The sequence below is a fragment of the Bombus fervidus genome, chromosome 9 (genome assembly GCF_041682495.2).
Source record: "Bombus fervidus isolate BK054 chromosome 9, iyBomFerv1, whole genome shotgun sequence".
NCBI lineage: Eukaryota > Metazoa > Arthropoda > Insecta > Hymenoptera > Apidae > Bombus > Bombus fervidus.
The window spans coordinates 10,422,362-10,439,206 of NC_091525.1; the positions used below are offsets into that span (position 1 = coordinate 10,422,362).

Here is a 16,845-nt window from a genome sequence, read left to right on the forward strand (position 1 = left end):
CCACCGGTCGATCGGAAATCTTTATACGCTCTAGAAGGAAAAGAAAATTTGTCTGAAAATTCATATCTAAGAATATAATTGAAAAAACGAAACCTTGGTAGAAAGGTGTTTCACCTACAAAGAGTTATAAATAGAAAGCACTACGTTTCGAATATTTGATATATTTTTCGTACGTATATTGTGCGAGATTCTGCGCTTTCAAATTTCCTATAAACGCGTACAAATCCGCAGTCTAGTTGTTAAGAAGAAATCTTCTGACTCGACTCATTTATGATATCGCTATCCATCAGCGTCAATTAACTTGTATGAAACTACGTAGTACGCTATTAATTACTATCGCAAAGCCAGAAACTTTCAGTCCCACTTATCTGTTACAAGAAATCCTTCCAATATCTCGAAAACGTAAACTCGAATCGCCACCGCGAAGTAGGGCGTTTTTAGCCTCGATAAGACAAGTATAAAAGCAACTTGGGAACATCGCGCGAAACACGAATACGAAAAAGATTTTGATATATAATAAGAAACAAACATTTTCATATACTTAATATTATACGAAACGATAACAGCTGATATGTTAAATATAACAATAGAATTTTCGCTAAAATAATCTACCCAGCGAGTGTACTAAAACACCGAAGGAAGCCATTGCAAGCAACGAGAAATGATAGAGAGTTGTTGAAGCAGCAATGGAAAAGTGGTACGAAGCGGCAGAGACAATAAGCTCTATAATTCTATAAAAAGAAAAAGGAGAGGAAAGCTGATAACCTCCATTTAGCATCGTCCGTAGAACGACGTTCGACGGACAGACACGGCCTGAATCGATCTAGAGATGCGTCGACCAGGATAGCCGGTAGACAGAGGCGTATCCAAGTCGGCCAGTGTTGGGCCGTTGGACGACTCGCGCTCGCTCGCGCGCGTAAACAGATCGCTGTCGGAGCGAAGATCGCGTGAACGGTTTCTAGATGAGCGAGCAGTCGCGACCACTACCGGGTGTCGTGCTCGAAACGGTCTCTGGTGTCGGAGTGCGGTCGGTGTGGCGCCTCGTTTCGCGTTTCACGCCACCAGGCACCGATCCAAGACACGCGGCGAGGCGGCGCGCGGTCGAGAAACACCGCGTGTGGATCACGAGAGAGCTTCGGATGAGAGAGTAGGTGACAGGAAAAAAACAGGGACGCGAAGCGGTAGCTGGCGAATCGCGTGCGCCAAGCGAAATCTCGCCTCGTCTAGGAAACGTTTCGCGAAGATCCTGTTACCGGATCGCGGAGCGCACACGCGCGAGCAACCGTCTACGCACGCGTGTACGCGAGTACTACGCGGGCTCCATGTATCGGGAAAGTGAACTGCTCGAGATTAATAGGACGAACAGGTACGTTATCACTCATAAGCAGCCACGGACACTTTGATCGACTCGTGGTAACGTTACGCGGATTTGATCGAACCATAGAAATTAACGATGTGGTAATAATTAGAAGCAACGCTTATTAACTTTCTTATAATCATTGTATTACGCAATTATCGTACGCGTTATCTATAATTATACGGCAAGGTACGATTGTCTGTATCTACTTAACAGCAGACCTATGTAGCGAAATATTATCGCACGTATCTACTTAACAGTAGACTTATATCGCGAAGTATGATCGTCTGTATCTACTTAAGATATGTTCTGTCTGTAAAACACGTTTCTGAGATAAAAATTCTCGAATTGAATTAACATAGTGAATCAAGCGTTCTTTATTAGATAGAATAATAAACAATGACTCACCGTTGTTATCAGACTGGATCGTCTAACGAATATGAGTTTGAGAAAAAGACGATTGCGATATCCTGGTAAAATAACAATCTTGTTAACAGAACAAACGATCGATAGTAATAATATGTACCAAGCTACGATAATCTGCTACATCTGTCTCGTTATTATACGCAAAGATAAGGAAGAAACAGCAATTTCAGACTCATTAAGTTTTTAAAGACCTCTCAGTGTAATTTGTCACCTGGATCGCAAACTAGGACTCTTGAGCACTGTGTCGCTACACGTAATCCGCTATGATCCATACCGTTAGGTATTCCATGCAACGTTCGAGTGTCTATGGGTAGGAACAAGGAGGAAAAATTAAATTGAAAATTTCCTTTCAGCTGTAATTTCTTTGTAAGCGACTAATTTGACTTGTCAAATTTCTTCATGGGAATATGCGTGTTGATCGAAGAATCGAAAAAGGTTGGTACAGTTTTTCGCCTACATTAAGAACTGGAGCTCTCGAGTAACCGATTGGTAGACGTATAGACGTATTACTATCATCAATACCGTTAGGTATTTCGTGTAACGTTTAAGTGTCCGCGATGAATAGGGCACAAAGGAAAAATCAGAGCTCGAAACTTTCGCTACGAGATAAATGTGCCAATTCTTTGACATCCTTGCGCCATATTTAAGGCGAAAAGGAATCTTCGTTCCTTCTATAGAAACAATTGAAAATGAGTAGGAATAGTTGAAAATGTAAAATATAGACACAACGCTGTTATATATCGCTACAATATATATATATATATATCGTTTATATCAAGTAGTTGCAGAACCGTAGTTGTTCACAAAGACGATTAATTACAAGTTGTCCCATGGAATGATCGATCGTTGGAAAATAGACCGTGCCAAATTCTCGACATTCCGATCTAATTTTACATCTGTCCAGCTTAAACAATGAGTCAAGCAATTAAAAAAAGAATACTGTTTTAGGTTCTTTTTTTATTTTTAGAGCCAACGAATACTCTTGTACGCTCGATGAGGACGCCAACTCTGACAATTCACGGAACTCGTCTTTAACTCGTCATACAAAATCCAATCAATGCAAAGTCGAAGCTAATCGAAACCGTAGTTCAATCGGCAACAGACACGCCCGTCACTTTCTTCCAAATAAAACACCACTATCGTTCTTTCTCTTAATCAATCAGGCTTGTATACATTATTCGGAACAAAGTCCCAAGTGTGATAAGTATGAATAATTATATTCGGTATTCTAAAACATTAAGAATCACTTGATTCTCTATAACCAGAATTACATGAATCATCTTGTTAACAGGAAAATATTACTGTCGCGATTGATTGGCGCAAAATGAAATTTATAAAACGTCGATGCGACCTTATATATAACTTTCAATGTCAGATTAAATAAAAAAAAAAATAGACGAATAAAGAGTCAGGTCTAAGTCTAAAGAGCTAGCGCGTTCTCTGGGTCATCTTCGAGTTAACAGCGGTCGACGTTGTTCTTCGTCTGTCGTTAAAAAATTTCTTAACGTTAAAAAAGCAACTTATCTGCTTCAATTTCGAGATATAAAGATTTTTTTTCTTTTTAATATTACTTTTAATATTACAAATTTTTTTGCTTATCGATACAAGAATACAAGATCAGGATATAAGAATTGGAAGATCGCAACAGGGTTAAATGATCAAAATAACGGAAGGAGCACATCTTGCTTCTTACACTCTGTTTAGAAGAATCAAACTTTTGCACGGAGCTGTACGAGCATAAGTACATATTTATACACGCAAGACAGCGTGAAATCGCCAGGGGCGTGATCGTGAAGTCAGCGAGTATTCGGCGATCAGCAGTCGGCCAATGATATCGCGATTCTTTCCGTACCATGGACAAGGACCAGCAATTAGATGACAATCAAACCAGGGGAAAAGTGTGTCGAAGACTCGGGGGCCGCGCGAGAAACGGGTCAGACCACTGCACCGTCCATCGTGTTTATTATGTTTAACGGTTTTGTAACGAGGCGATTGACGCGGGCCCGAGCGCGTCGAGAATCGCTCGATCCGATTAGTCGACGCGATTTCGATCGGCCACGTCGATCGCCACTTCCAAGTTTTTCCTTTGTATCGTCGGTGCTAGTCGCTTGGAAAATTCGAACGGCCTTGGCCTTCCATTCGATCGTCGGATCCCTGTCTTTCTTACGAGTGGTTCCAGTATAACGGATCGACTCCTTTTCTTTTTTCTTCTTCACTATTCAGTTTAAAAAATATTAACTTTTCAACCATGGAAAATCCTGTAACGTAATATGCATAATGTATTTGGGGCTCGAACTAGAAGATGACAGGTTCTCTGATATTTATGTTTCCTGATAGAAATTTTTTGATACAAAAGATCGACGCATTGAAGTGGTCGAGATGATTCGTTCTGTTAATAAAATCATGTCGGCTGATTCTCTAAACTCTCAGGCTTGGTATTTATAGTTGTTGATAATTTTTGGACATGAAAGAGCAGGATATATTTGTTTGAAGTTGTTGCGTCAATAAAATTATGTCGAGCAACTTTCTAAACTTTTACACTTGATATTTATATTCTCTGATCATTTTTTCGTTTCTAATTCTAGAAGATTATAGGTTCTTTGGTATTTATGTTTCCTGATAATTTTTTGATACAAAAGACCGAGACACTAAAGTGATCGAGGTGATTCGGTTTGTTAATAAAACCACGTCGAGCAATCCTCTGAACTCTTAGACCTTATATTTATATTTCCTGATAATTTTTGGATATAAAAGATGAGAATATTTTTGTTCGAAGCTGTTCAGTTAATAAATTTATGTCGAGCAATCTTCTGAACTCTTAGACCTGATATTTATATTTCCTGATAATTTTTGGATATAAAAGACGAGAATATTTTTGTTTGAAGCTGTTAAGTTAATAAAATTATGTCGAGCAACTTTCTAAACTTTTACGCTTGGTACTTAAACTTGGATCTCGTTTGGACCTGCGCTTTATTTTAGACTCGGATTTTCTGATAATTTTTTGGATTTTAATTCTACAAGATTATAGGTTCTTTGATATTTATGTTTCCTGATAGCTTTTTCATACAAAAACGAGAGACATTGAAGTGGTCGAGGTGACTCGTTCAGTTAATAACATTATATCAAACAACTTTCCAAACTTTTAGACTCGATATTTATGCTTCCCGATAACTTTTAGGTACAAAATATCGAAATATTCTTATTGGAAGCAGTTATGTTAATAAAATTATGTAGAATTATTATGGACTTGATATTTGTATTTTCTGATAACTTTCTGACACGGAAACCTTACTAAGCCATTTACGTTTGTAGTGGTAATAAGATTACGTCAATCGGTTCTCTAAACTGAAAATCTCTTTTATAGTTCTCTGTTACAGCGCTAACGGGACTTAGTATTCTGTATAAAACAACAGTATATGTAGAATCGCGGACTGATATTTTCACATCGATCTAATATCGTGTAACTCGGTTAGATATTTCGATATTCACGACGATTAATAGAACTTAACCGAAGGAAAATTATTAAAATGCCAAAAAATGTTCGGTATAGAATCGTCGAGATATTATCGTTTATGCGAGCATGTTGCCGTACTAGAATACCGAATTAATCTCCGCAGCGGCTGTGACCTTTAATTCGCTAATCTTAACGCGTATAGTTGGATCTAACACTCACCGAGCATGATCCAGATCTCTCTTGTTGCCGAGCAACAGAGCAGTGAAGTAGGATGGCAGACGTAAGTCAGCCAGTTGCTTCAGCAATCCGCGAGCTTCCTGAAAACTTCGTTTGCACGTCACGCTGTAAACGACCACGAAAGCCTCGCCCCATCGTATGTGAGAGTAAAGACAACCATTTTCCTGAAAAAAAAGACAAACGAAAGAAAAAAGATTAGTACGACTATCGAATAGAAAGCGAGATAAAAAGCAGAATTAAATAGCGATCGAGCAAACAATGACGAAGTTGCTATTAAATGGTACAGAATGTAAATGAAACGAATCAAGTAGAAAAAAATGAACTTGTTTCGATCGATTAAAGATCGTTCTACAGAGACTGAAATTTGCATAAACTCGTCTCTGTCGTACTATTCTACTCGATATGAGAAATATCCAAGAGACTGAAAATCGTAAGTAGAAGAAGGAATCTGGCGTTAAATTCTGCTCAACTTCTCGAACTTGATCGAACCATTCCACTGGACGTAACGTAACACTTAGAAATTTTAGAAAGTTGGGGAAAAAATGGCGGGATAATCGTGGCAACTTTTCTCTTACGTAAGCCACAGACGAAACTGGGTCCATGTAACTTCCAGTTTTCCTCCCGCGGAATAACTTTAAAAACAAACAGAGAGAGAGAGAGAGAGAGAGAGAGAGAGAGAAGAAAATTTCGATTTCACTTTCGACCCGAACATTATCTTATCCCTTCGAGAAAAGAGCTGAATTTCATTGAACCACCGTAAACGAAAAACGAGATACACGACGAGAAATAATTTTCTTCTCATTTCTACCAGTTCGAATTTTTGCATCAACGGCGCCGCTTAATTAACACGTTAATCAACATTCCTGAACGAGCGGCTGGAAAGTCCCGATCTAGATCTCGGATGGTCGCGCACGCGCGCCGTTTCACTTTGCTCTAACCCCACGTATACACACGTGGAGAAGAGAATTATAATCGAGCTCGAAGCTAGCCGGCGATTCGGCGGCGATTAAACGCCAGCAAATTGCCCGGTCGCGCGATAATTGAAATAGAAACGGCCTAAACCGGTACCCACCACGTGACCACGTTCTATTTTCGAGGCACGCTCGAGGCCTCACCTCTGACCTTCCGACCGATCGTCGATGCTCGAAACACTTCCGACCTGCTGCACCACGAGAAGAAGATCGTAGTCACTTCCTTTACGATTCTTTCAGACGTTTCGAGAATCGTGTCGTTTCGTGGAAACGAGCTTTCGCTTTATGTAGTACGCTAGTTAAAGATTCGTTTATGCTAGTCTACTTTGACTCGTAATCTTTGCGTTATTTCTTTAATCGAAACTAGCTAATGAGTTTGATTTAACTTTGCTTACAGAGTAAAACCAGATTCCTCGAATCTTTGCTCTAAATATTCCACGCGTTTGTATATCCTATTCTACAGAAAATTTACAAAATCATTTCATTATAAGCTATTGTGTACGATCCCTAGATCCTAATATTATTATTTTGTATCGAATTTCCAAAATCTTTTCCCTCGAAGAATCCTACGCAACCTAAACTATTCCTCGTGCTGCTATTGTACAAAGCATACAAATCAAATCACTTAGCACCCCAAGCTATATCTCCCGCCAAACGATCAAGCAAAGCAACCTCCAACGCGCAATGCTTCGATTCTCTAAATTCCCTAAAATTCTTCCAAAATTCTTGTTTAAATCGTTGCTAAAGCAATTAGAAACCTGCTACCTAATCACCACTTGTAGCTCTACATCTCTAACCAGATTCGTCTTACACAACGACTCGATCGATTTCCAATTGAAAGGAAGAGAATCATCGACAGACAGAGAGAGAGAGAGAGAGAGAGACCCAATTCCGCGTTCTAATTGCTAATGCATCGATCACGACGAAAAGAGTCGCGGAGCCACGTATCCTGGTGGCGCACGGCAGCGAGAAGCGTTTCAGGTTTAACGACCCGCGGAAGCTGTCGATTCTCGTAACCGTTCCAATGCTTTCCCATTGACCTGGCACTGACAGCCAGCCGGTAATTATTACCCGGGAACAGGATCGACGAGATCGTGATCATCGACGATCGGTGTGTATAGGAAGGAAGGGTCTAAGCGCATTAGTCTCGCGGGATCGACCAAGGTGATCGTCGTGGCCGTGAACCTTTTCCATCTGCTAAATCGCCAAGCCTGGCATCTGGTCACTATAATTGGCACGATCTCGAGGACGTCTGTCACAACGGAGGAAGAGGGATTTTTCGAAGGACGCGGAAACAAACACCTGGCAGGCCGGCGAAGTATACGATGTTCGTTTGGTTGATTGATACGGGAAACGGGATGGAAGTGCTGTTTCTGCCGATTCGAAGATGACAGTGATCGAGGCTGTGATGACTCTGTGGAGATGTCTTTTCAAGGTTAGGATAGGTAGAGGATTTGGTTGAAGACGCCAGTGTTGAAATTTAAAGGTGGTTGTTCTGAGAGAGTGAAACGTCGCTATTATATTTTGGTGTAACATTTGGAAGTTTGCTTTGGATGGACGAATCTGTTGCAGCGAAATAGGATGTTTAGGTAATTCGGGAACTATTGAAAATATTTGAAAATTATACTTGAGAGGATGTTGGAAGATTTCTTTGAAAGATTAGGAAATTATTACATCATTGTGAAATTGTGATAAAGATCACTTACTGTGTGTAATAACGATCCTGAGAATTGAACGCTTGCAAGCAAAACTTCAGTTTATTGAAAGAAAGTAGAAACTTGGAGATGATCGACAGTTTTAAGAACGAGATTATGGGAAAGTCAAAGGCAGTTTGGAAATATCTTGTGACGTAGGCTAATGATTAAAAAATTCACTGTTTTAATAGTTTCCTGTATGTCGTAACGTTATACGTACTTGGAAGCTATGGCACCTAGCTCGAATGTAAATTTTGTACATCTATAAATAACTCTCTTAGTACCAAGAAAATGACTTTTAGACGTAGTCAATCTTCGAATTCTTGTTTTTCAAACATCTCAATCATACCTACCTGATGTCCGAAGAATTTTCTCACACCTACGACATTTCCTTAAGCACGTTCCTACAATGATATATTGAAGGACGTTTTGACATGGTCTATTCCATGATTTACTACCCACTTCCATCCTCCATTATCCGATGTCCATGTATGCTTTCTAACCCTTTACGGTCGAGGAGAACGTTGCATTTTCCTTCAGACGTCCCACTTTTTGCACGAGTCGCGTTTAACATGTCAAAATTAATTGTATCGTTTATTTCGAAGACTTTTAATTACCAATAACGAACGTAATAATTTAATGATACAGGCTATAACATACTGAAATATGAAAAAATCACTGGGTATAATTTCTTAAATGGGATTTATAACTGCGCTTATTCTATAATATCCTCGATTCTACGTCTCAATAAATGCCACTGAAATTAGAAAATTACAACCTAGAGCAATCTTTCTAAAACTCCATTTCTGTACTATTTCAAGCTTATTAATTGTAGTGATTAAAATAGATAATGAAATATCCTTTCCTAGAAGCCGTATGTCTTTTCTACCTATGATAATATAATCTTAATTTAACTAACTTATTTTAATCTCATCCCTTAATGGCTGTCTTTGTCTTTCTAAATTTCTCTATTAAAATTCATCGAGTCGAAAATTGAACGATCATTCGTCAAGAAGACGCGTGTACACGCTGATAACATTGACGCGTCCATTCGATTCAAATTTTTCGAGCGTTCTCCAGAAGAAATCAAAATTCTTTCCGGGCGAAATTCAAGGACGAAATTTCGCCAACGACGACCCAGTTTGCCCACAGAGGGTTAAATCTCTCATACATATTTAACGATCGATGGTAATCGAAGCGTGGTTCAGGATAGCACGTCGAATTACGTAACGCAGGGGCTCACGAGTCGTTCGTTGTGAAATCGTTTCGCATGGTGTTTGTCCATGTGGCAACGCGTATCGCTGCACTCGATAAACACTCGATATGATTCACAACAATTCCAGGAACGGACATGCAATTAATTTTACTGACGAAACGATTCGTCGATGTCACGACAGTAGGGACGATCGATTGGCCGGTTTCGTTGCTCGTTGTTTTGGAAATAGAGCGGATTTCGCAAGGATTTCGGGCGAGTTAACGGGAATGTTTTCGTTTGACATTGTTTCACCGACAATTTCAGAAGTTTTAAACATTTCGATTGGAATTCATATCGAAGAACGTAGGCAGCCAAATATTTACTTTTTAATTGTTGTGAATGAGATCGGTATGAATGTTTCGAAAATGAAACTCTCTTCCATATAATATTTTGCGCTTCAAACATTGTTTCGAATAATGTTTGGCAGTTCGAGAGATAGTTTAAACCGACACGAAATCTTGTGGATTTAACTCGCTGTGGATAGAGATGGAACGTGATTAACGTGTGTTAATTAACTGTTTCAGGAATGAATATATTCTTAGAATTGCGAGAAACATTTTCTTTACAAATTATAGTTAATAACAGGACTGAATTTTTATCTGATATTTTTGAAAATAATGCGCTTTAAGTTATTGAATAATTTAGATTAAATATATTAAAAATAAATATCACGCACTTCTATACCGATAATGAACCAACAACAGACCTGATCTAACCATATTAATATAAATAATATTCCTACTAATATTTAAGGAAAACTATGACAAACGAGAAAAACCTTACAACGTTTCAATTTACGCTATCCGTTATATCCTTTTGATAATCTCCTGCCAGTATATTCCATTTCGCGACAGCAGACTCGTTTAGCTTATCGCTCAATCCTCTGAAAAGACCATCACTGGCTCATACTGTTCGTAAAACACGGCTGCTATTCCTAACGACCCGCCAACAATTACCGAAACGACGAAGCTTAACAAATCCCACGGCTTCGTAACGAGAAACACGGAAAGTCGTAAAAGGATCCCGTGGCTAAACGCGATCGGTGTCGGTTTTTAACTGCGTCGACCGTTAACAGGACACTCGGATAGAACGAAACGAGCGACAGACGACGGTTGTGTTGTCCATTTGAAATCGATTCAGGTGGGCGAGAGAACCGCGCGCGCTTTAACGCCCACGCGATCCCGCGGGATAAGCGACGATCATCCGGAACAAGTTATGTCTCCGTTGCGTGTACCATCGCGTAGATAACGATCCGCGACTATTCGCGGGACCAGATACCGATATTGTCTGCTAATAACGCGGCCCTCGATTACAGCACTCCGCTTTGCGACCTCTCTGCGAGGGTCCTTCTCTCCGTAACAGTTCCGTAAACACGCTTCGATTCCGGTATCCTGTGGCGAGTCGCCTTTTTGCGCGCAGGTTCAAAATGCAAAGCATATTGCAACGTTTGTGGACACGTTCCGCGAATGCACAGGGTGGCCCGTGACTGGGGTGGTAGAAGCGGGCACGGTGGTGGTGATTCTACGTGAAAAAGCAAGTGGGAAGTACGGGATAAGATTTCTTCGTACAATGCTTCGTTCGTGAGGAAATCGAGTTCGAAAATTTATCGAGTGTACTTGAACTTGGCTTAGCGCAGATCACTTTGCGTATGAGCAAACAATCAGCAGAAGGTTGTTGTACGTGCGAAAATAAATCAAGATCGTGAGATAGAATTTCTTCGCTTAAGCCCTCGTTCTCGAAGAAATAAAGTTTGAACATGTTCAGTTAAGAATGGTACATTTGTGCATGGCATTGTACAAATTCTTGCCTCTCGGGAACAAAGCGTCTTGTGAAAATATTTTATTCCACATTTTTTACTTATTTTCACACGGAGCTTAACCTGCTGTCGATTATTTACTCTTGTTCGTTGCAAAATTAGACAAGTTTAATTTTCGAACTTGTTTTTTTCGTAAACCAAACCCGTGGAACAATTTTATTTTGCATCTTCGCCTTATCTTTTCTCGTACAATCAACCCGTACACATTTGTATCATCAGTTACGGACCTTCCTGTATCGTGCGTGCTGTACAAAACATTTTGAAATTCCATTAGGAAATGAATTTTTATGTGTATTAACACTGTGGTTTTCTTCTGTTCACAATTTTCGCGACGATAATCTTATTCTCGTTTTAACGAGCAGAAAGATCTCTAATGCTTTAAAATTAAAAAAATCATGCGTATCACTGACGATCCTTCCATGCCTCCTTCGAATTTAAGAAATTTTCCAACGATAGAAAAATAAAAAGTATCGTATCGCTCTTTCACTGAAAATAACTTTCGAATTGAAAGATTCCTAACCTTAAGCTCTACCGATTCAGTACTACTACATTTGATCCTCTTCCACATGCAAAAGAATATTTTCTACGAAATATTCTACATCTCGTAGAAGCTGAATATGCAGTTACGTAGTTTAAGAGAATAGCTTTCACTTAAAAGATTCGACGACTCGAAACCTAATCAGCGAACAGAAAGAAAGTTAATTAGATTACCAAATCAGGATACAAACGGTCTTCCAGGTGATCGCTTTAATTAGCTAAGGTATGTAGTCAAATGACATGTTCGTTTCAGATTCAATGGGCATTCTTTGATATTCGAAAGTTATCGATTGGGTAACTTTATAAATTCGAGTAGTATTACCAAATACGAGGAGTACAGCGAAAAAGCAACTTCAAGGTTACACGCAAGGTTTCCATCTCCCAGACAGATGGAAGTTCTATTTGGATAAACGGAAGTGGAATGTGTTATATATGGAAACATTGGTCGAAAGAAACGATTCGTACATCATTCGATAAAATAATTACAACCTTTTTTCTTTCTTTTTTTTTTCAATTTTTCCCATGAACTTTTCATTTTGTAATTCAACGTTAGACGTGTAAAAACTTTTTTAAGATTTATTTCAGACATTTAACGAGTCCTCGATGGAGGCTGCAAGACGATGTTGAATAGCAGGCATAAAGATCGCCTCTGTCATTCCGGTGTATCATTATTTGCTAAGCAAGTATGCGCGTAATTTTCTCGAAGCAACGACAAACAGAAGTAACGCGATCGTTAGACAGTAAGGTGGACTTCAATTTTATGGTGCTTTTAAGACGTCTGTTTGACTGTACTTCACCGGTGTATCATTTTGAATGGCGCAAAACCTTTGAAACTCGCTTGCGCAAAGAAGTTTTATTTCTTACTCGAGGCAATCTTCGTCTTTAAATAATTATGCACCTCGTAGGATTTTGAACGAAGGATTGTTAAATTTTACTTTTAACAGACCTCATATAGGCAATCGAAATACTGTAATTATTAGATCGTGCATCTTTATACGTTTGTATTTGAAAGTGTAAAATTGCACAGAATGCGCGTAATATATGTAAAACAAAAAGAAAACAATACGTATAAAATATGCAAATTACAGTGCTTTCTATAATACGCGATAGATAAAAACAATTTTCTACCGAGGCTCTACTATTTTAATTGTATTCTCAAAAATATGAATTTGCATGGAAACCCGCAATTTAGTAATTATACGAGTCTACATCCTTGCGAAGTCTGATCCTTGGAATTTCATGCAGCGTCAAACAGTTCGTCGTGTTGATTATACCAACCAACATACATATTTTACCTATTGCACGCCTATGCTTTCCTATTAAACGCGTGCACTTTGTTACATCGCACATGCACTCGCATAAGAGGCTCGCAGAAGAGTGGAACTGTCCACGACACGGCATGACGCGGCCTGGCAATATCTTTTCTGCTTCTATCGTGTCCCTGAACGCTTCTTCCGCAACGAAACAATGCCCCTTTTCAAGGGCTCGCTTACGAACACCAGTCACGTGTCCTGTTCCACGGCAAGATCGTAATTAGAAGGGAAAGGAGAGAATAGTCAGGGGAGTAAGTGAAGTTTTTCTTGTCGGCGCTGCGTTAAACGTCGAACGATGAGAGCACAGGTGTACGATGACGTTGACGATTGTTTGAGGATATGTCGAGGGGAGAAAGAAGATGTGATTAATCCATTAGCTGAGAATTCGTGGCCATTCGGTGATCACGAGAAGTAGTTTATTTCGCCTTGCTGGGAGCCAGAAATTTTTATATTTCAAGCTCCGTCTAATTTCGGTGATCGATCGTAGTGAAGACACATCATACGTACCAATAACAATTTTTGCATGTGTCCTTCAAACTTGAGATACTTTTTAAGCTAGAAGCAACATGTAATTCGACCGGAAATTTTAGTAATCGATTATAATGGCTTAAGAAGATATTCAATACAAAATTGAAACCATTTTCGTACATTTTATTTTATTAAAAAAAAAAAAAAAAAAAAATCGTAATAGGGTAGAAAATAATAAGAACTGATTTTAAAATCAACCCTAGTTCCATATTTCTCAAGAGTCCTCCAGATCTCCATTCTTTGGATATTTTGACTTAAATCTATGCAAAAGTTTTAAACACTTAACTTACTTATACCCCTCGGTTGGTCGCATAAAGGTTAATTTAACGCTTTACGCAATATAGAAAGAAATGGTTGCGTGAAAAGATTAATCACCCGTAATCTTGCATCAGTAACTCCAATTAATTTTCTCGAAATAACCAGCAACGATCAATGACATTTTATCACCGTTTCGTTTCACCTGTGTTGACTCAAACCATTCTCTTTTCTTAATTCCTTTTCGCAACGGTAACCACGATCTCAAGCGATCGATCTTTCATAGACGTGACTTCCTAAATGGGCGTACAAAAGACACGCAATGCCGTAAGATTTACGACAGGTCGATCCTTTCTGGTTAATACTTCACGCAGAGGAAACACGTTTTATTGCCGCGGGAGGGAAAAGCTGAATGACTTCATAAAATCGGCGACGTTTACGACTCGATCCCCCTCCCGGGTATTAAAATCGAATTTCCAACAGCCATCTCCGCCCACCGTGTGTCGTTCGTTTCACAGACGATTCCTCTGTCGTGTCTTAATTACCATTCGATTCCTCTTCCAAGAGGATTATGCTACCACTCGCTTGTCTTCTGTGCGAAGAGGAAGAAGGTATTACGTTAGGTTGACGCGTATAAAGTTCGAATATTCATATTTTATCTGATTTTAAAATCAGCAGCTACTATATACTTCGGACGTTTCATTTCTTCCATATTTTGTTCTTCAACAAAGTGACTCTTTTAGTTGCAGCACGAGGATTGATCGATAAGCAGACTACGGATTTTTATGCAATTTCATAATGTTTCGTCTACAGAACATTACAACGAGCATTTCACTTTGGATGTTCTGTGTCCTTTGTATATTATATGCATTCTGTGGCTCTTCGTATCTTCAAGTTTATCGTAAATGCATAAAAGTGTAAGTAAAGTCCGTAGCCTGTTAACAGGATAAATCTCTGCAGACGAACGAAATTCTTAGCCAAGAAGAATAATTTCAAATGGGTTAAAGAAGAAGAAGATTGTTCTAAGTTACACGTATACCAGCATCCGATATTAAAATTTGTAATTAAAAATTCGATACACCAAGGAGGTCTTCTATAATTACAGATTCTACGTTGAAAAGATTTACTACCAATATAACGAATCGTAAAGTTATTTTCTGAAAATTTTTGTGACAAAATCGTTCAACAATTTCGGCACATTGAAATCGACAGCTCTATCACGAAAAGTCCAAAAATGTTCGTAAATGTATTGCTTGGACGACGAACTTCCTTGCCTTTTCCTTTCCTTATCTATGATACCATCGACAAATTACAATACAATTTCCACGCTATCAACGTGTGTTTAGCGCTATCAGTGGACTATAAACGGTTAAAATAATCTACATCTTCGCCGATTTTAGCCTTACCCAGACATTCGATACAAAAAGACGAAGCAAAGGGCGGAAAATCGAACGACGAATGAAAGAATGACACTGATCTGTTATATTACTTAATTTTCCTCTTGGACTCGTTCTATCGTATGACGTTCGCTGCCAGGTATTCTATCCGGTCGCACAGGCTGTCTCTACTCGCGAAATGTACTGTTATTCTTTATATAGACGTCCACCTAGTCGTATCAGCTGAAAGATAGAGTATCAGGTCGCGCGTGGGTGGCTTGGCGCGAGTTTAAGACAGTTTCGGTTCGCATACTACCTGACGAAGTCGAATGAAAGCGGCGTTGTAACGCGATACACAAGGGAAAGGTGGAATATCTCGATTCCATTGAACTCGCCTCACGAGCCAACGAAACTGGTCAATGGGCCTGCATAACCGTTCGAATCTCTGTTGACGTTTCTAATATAATGCCATCTTTATCCTTTAAGAGATGTTTAATCCTCAGATCGCGAAGGCTGGCTCAATAAAATATTCACCATACCGTTTGTTTACGTATATTTAATAAAAATACGCTCTTATACATGGGAAAAGTATTAGGTCATCCCGTAAGTAATTTAGTCGTTGCTTTTCGTATGCTAGAAGAGAATAAAAAATGTTAGCGATACATCGGCGATGAATTTTCTCGTGCATTCGTAATTCGTCGTCTCTCCCTGTTAAGTTTCCTGTTCCAATTTTTCTGAAACTCCAATAGTAGCAACTTCAAACTTGTTTCAAACTTGGCTACCAAAGTGACCATGTTACTTGAGAGATGGCTCAACATAAATCATACGCAGCATGCAAAATAAACAGCGAATTGTCAAAACACTCTGCTAATTCCGCTCTATGGGTGTTTATGTAAAAATATATAAAATGTACAAAAGTATACAAAACATGTAAAATATCCAAAGTATGTGGTACTCGCCGCGATATTCAATCAACGACGCTTGTCGCTTAAGTCTCGTATCTTTTGCCGCATATCGCCAATCTACTCGCGACAAAACAAATTTTTAGTCTCCGTTTCTTTAGCTGTTTTCAGTAGAGACACACGTTTACGTAAATATTCCGAGTCTGCTTATTATCCCCGTTCATTAAGCCGGACAATGCCGGTAAACGGAGTATCGCTGCAAAAGGGTTAAAAGGGGTGGACGACACGCGGTTGCATAAAATGGTACGCGCAGCTTTTCTCGTTTCGCCTGACCTTAATTACCAACCGGTCACGAGGCTGTTACAAGTATCTGCCGAAGGGAAATAATTAATGCTGGCTCGAGTCCTTTAGCGTCGGGCTACGCCGATGAAAAATGGCCCTTCCGACGGTCGCCTCTTTGTTCCTGGCCACAGCCATAGCTATTTTCGGAGAGGCTACCGCGTCGAACGTTTTTAAAAATTGCATCGGTGCTTTGACGCGTTTCCGCGGTTTATTTGCACACGTGGGAATTCGACGATTAGCAGAATTTCAGTGATGGTCGTCTGGCGAGAAGAAAGCGTCGTTCGCGATCTTTAACCTTCCACAAAGACAATTTTCTTCGCTTGCGAAGGTGTTTCGAATTTTTCAATTTACTACTCGGGAATCTAGGAGTTCGTAATTATTA

At 39.4% G+C, this 16,845-nt stretch overlaps 1 protein-coding gene across 3 annotated transcripts in view; it reads right to left on the minus strand.

The window, feature by feature from the left end:
* Window positions 1–16,845, minus strand: part of LOC139990713 (ras-related and estrogen-regulated growth inhibitor) — an 85,029-nt gene that overhangs the window by 17,366 nt on the left and 50,818 nt on the right. For all 3 annotated transcript variants that reach the window (XM_072010178.1, XM_072010176.1, XM_072010177.1), the window contains one exon: window positions 5,457–5,638. In XM_072010178.1, coding sequence (XP_071866279.1) covers window positions 5,457–5,638 — 182 coding nt within the window. The remainder of the gene's footprint in view (window positions 1–5,456; window positions 5,639–16,845) is intronic.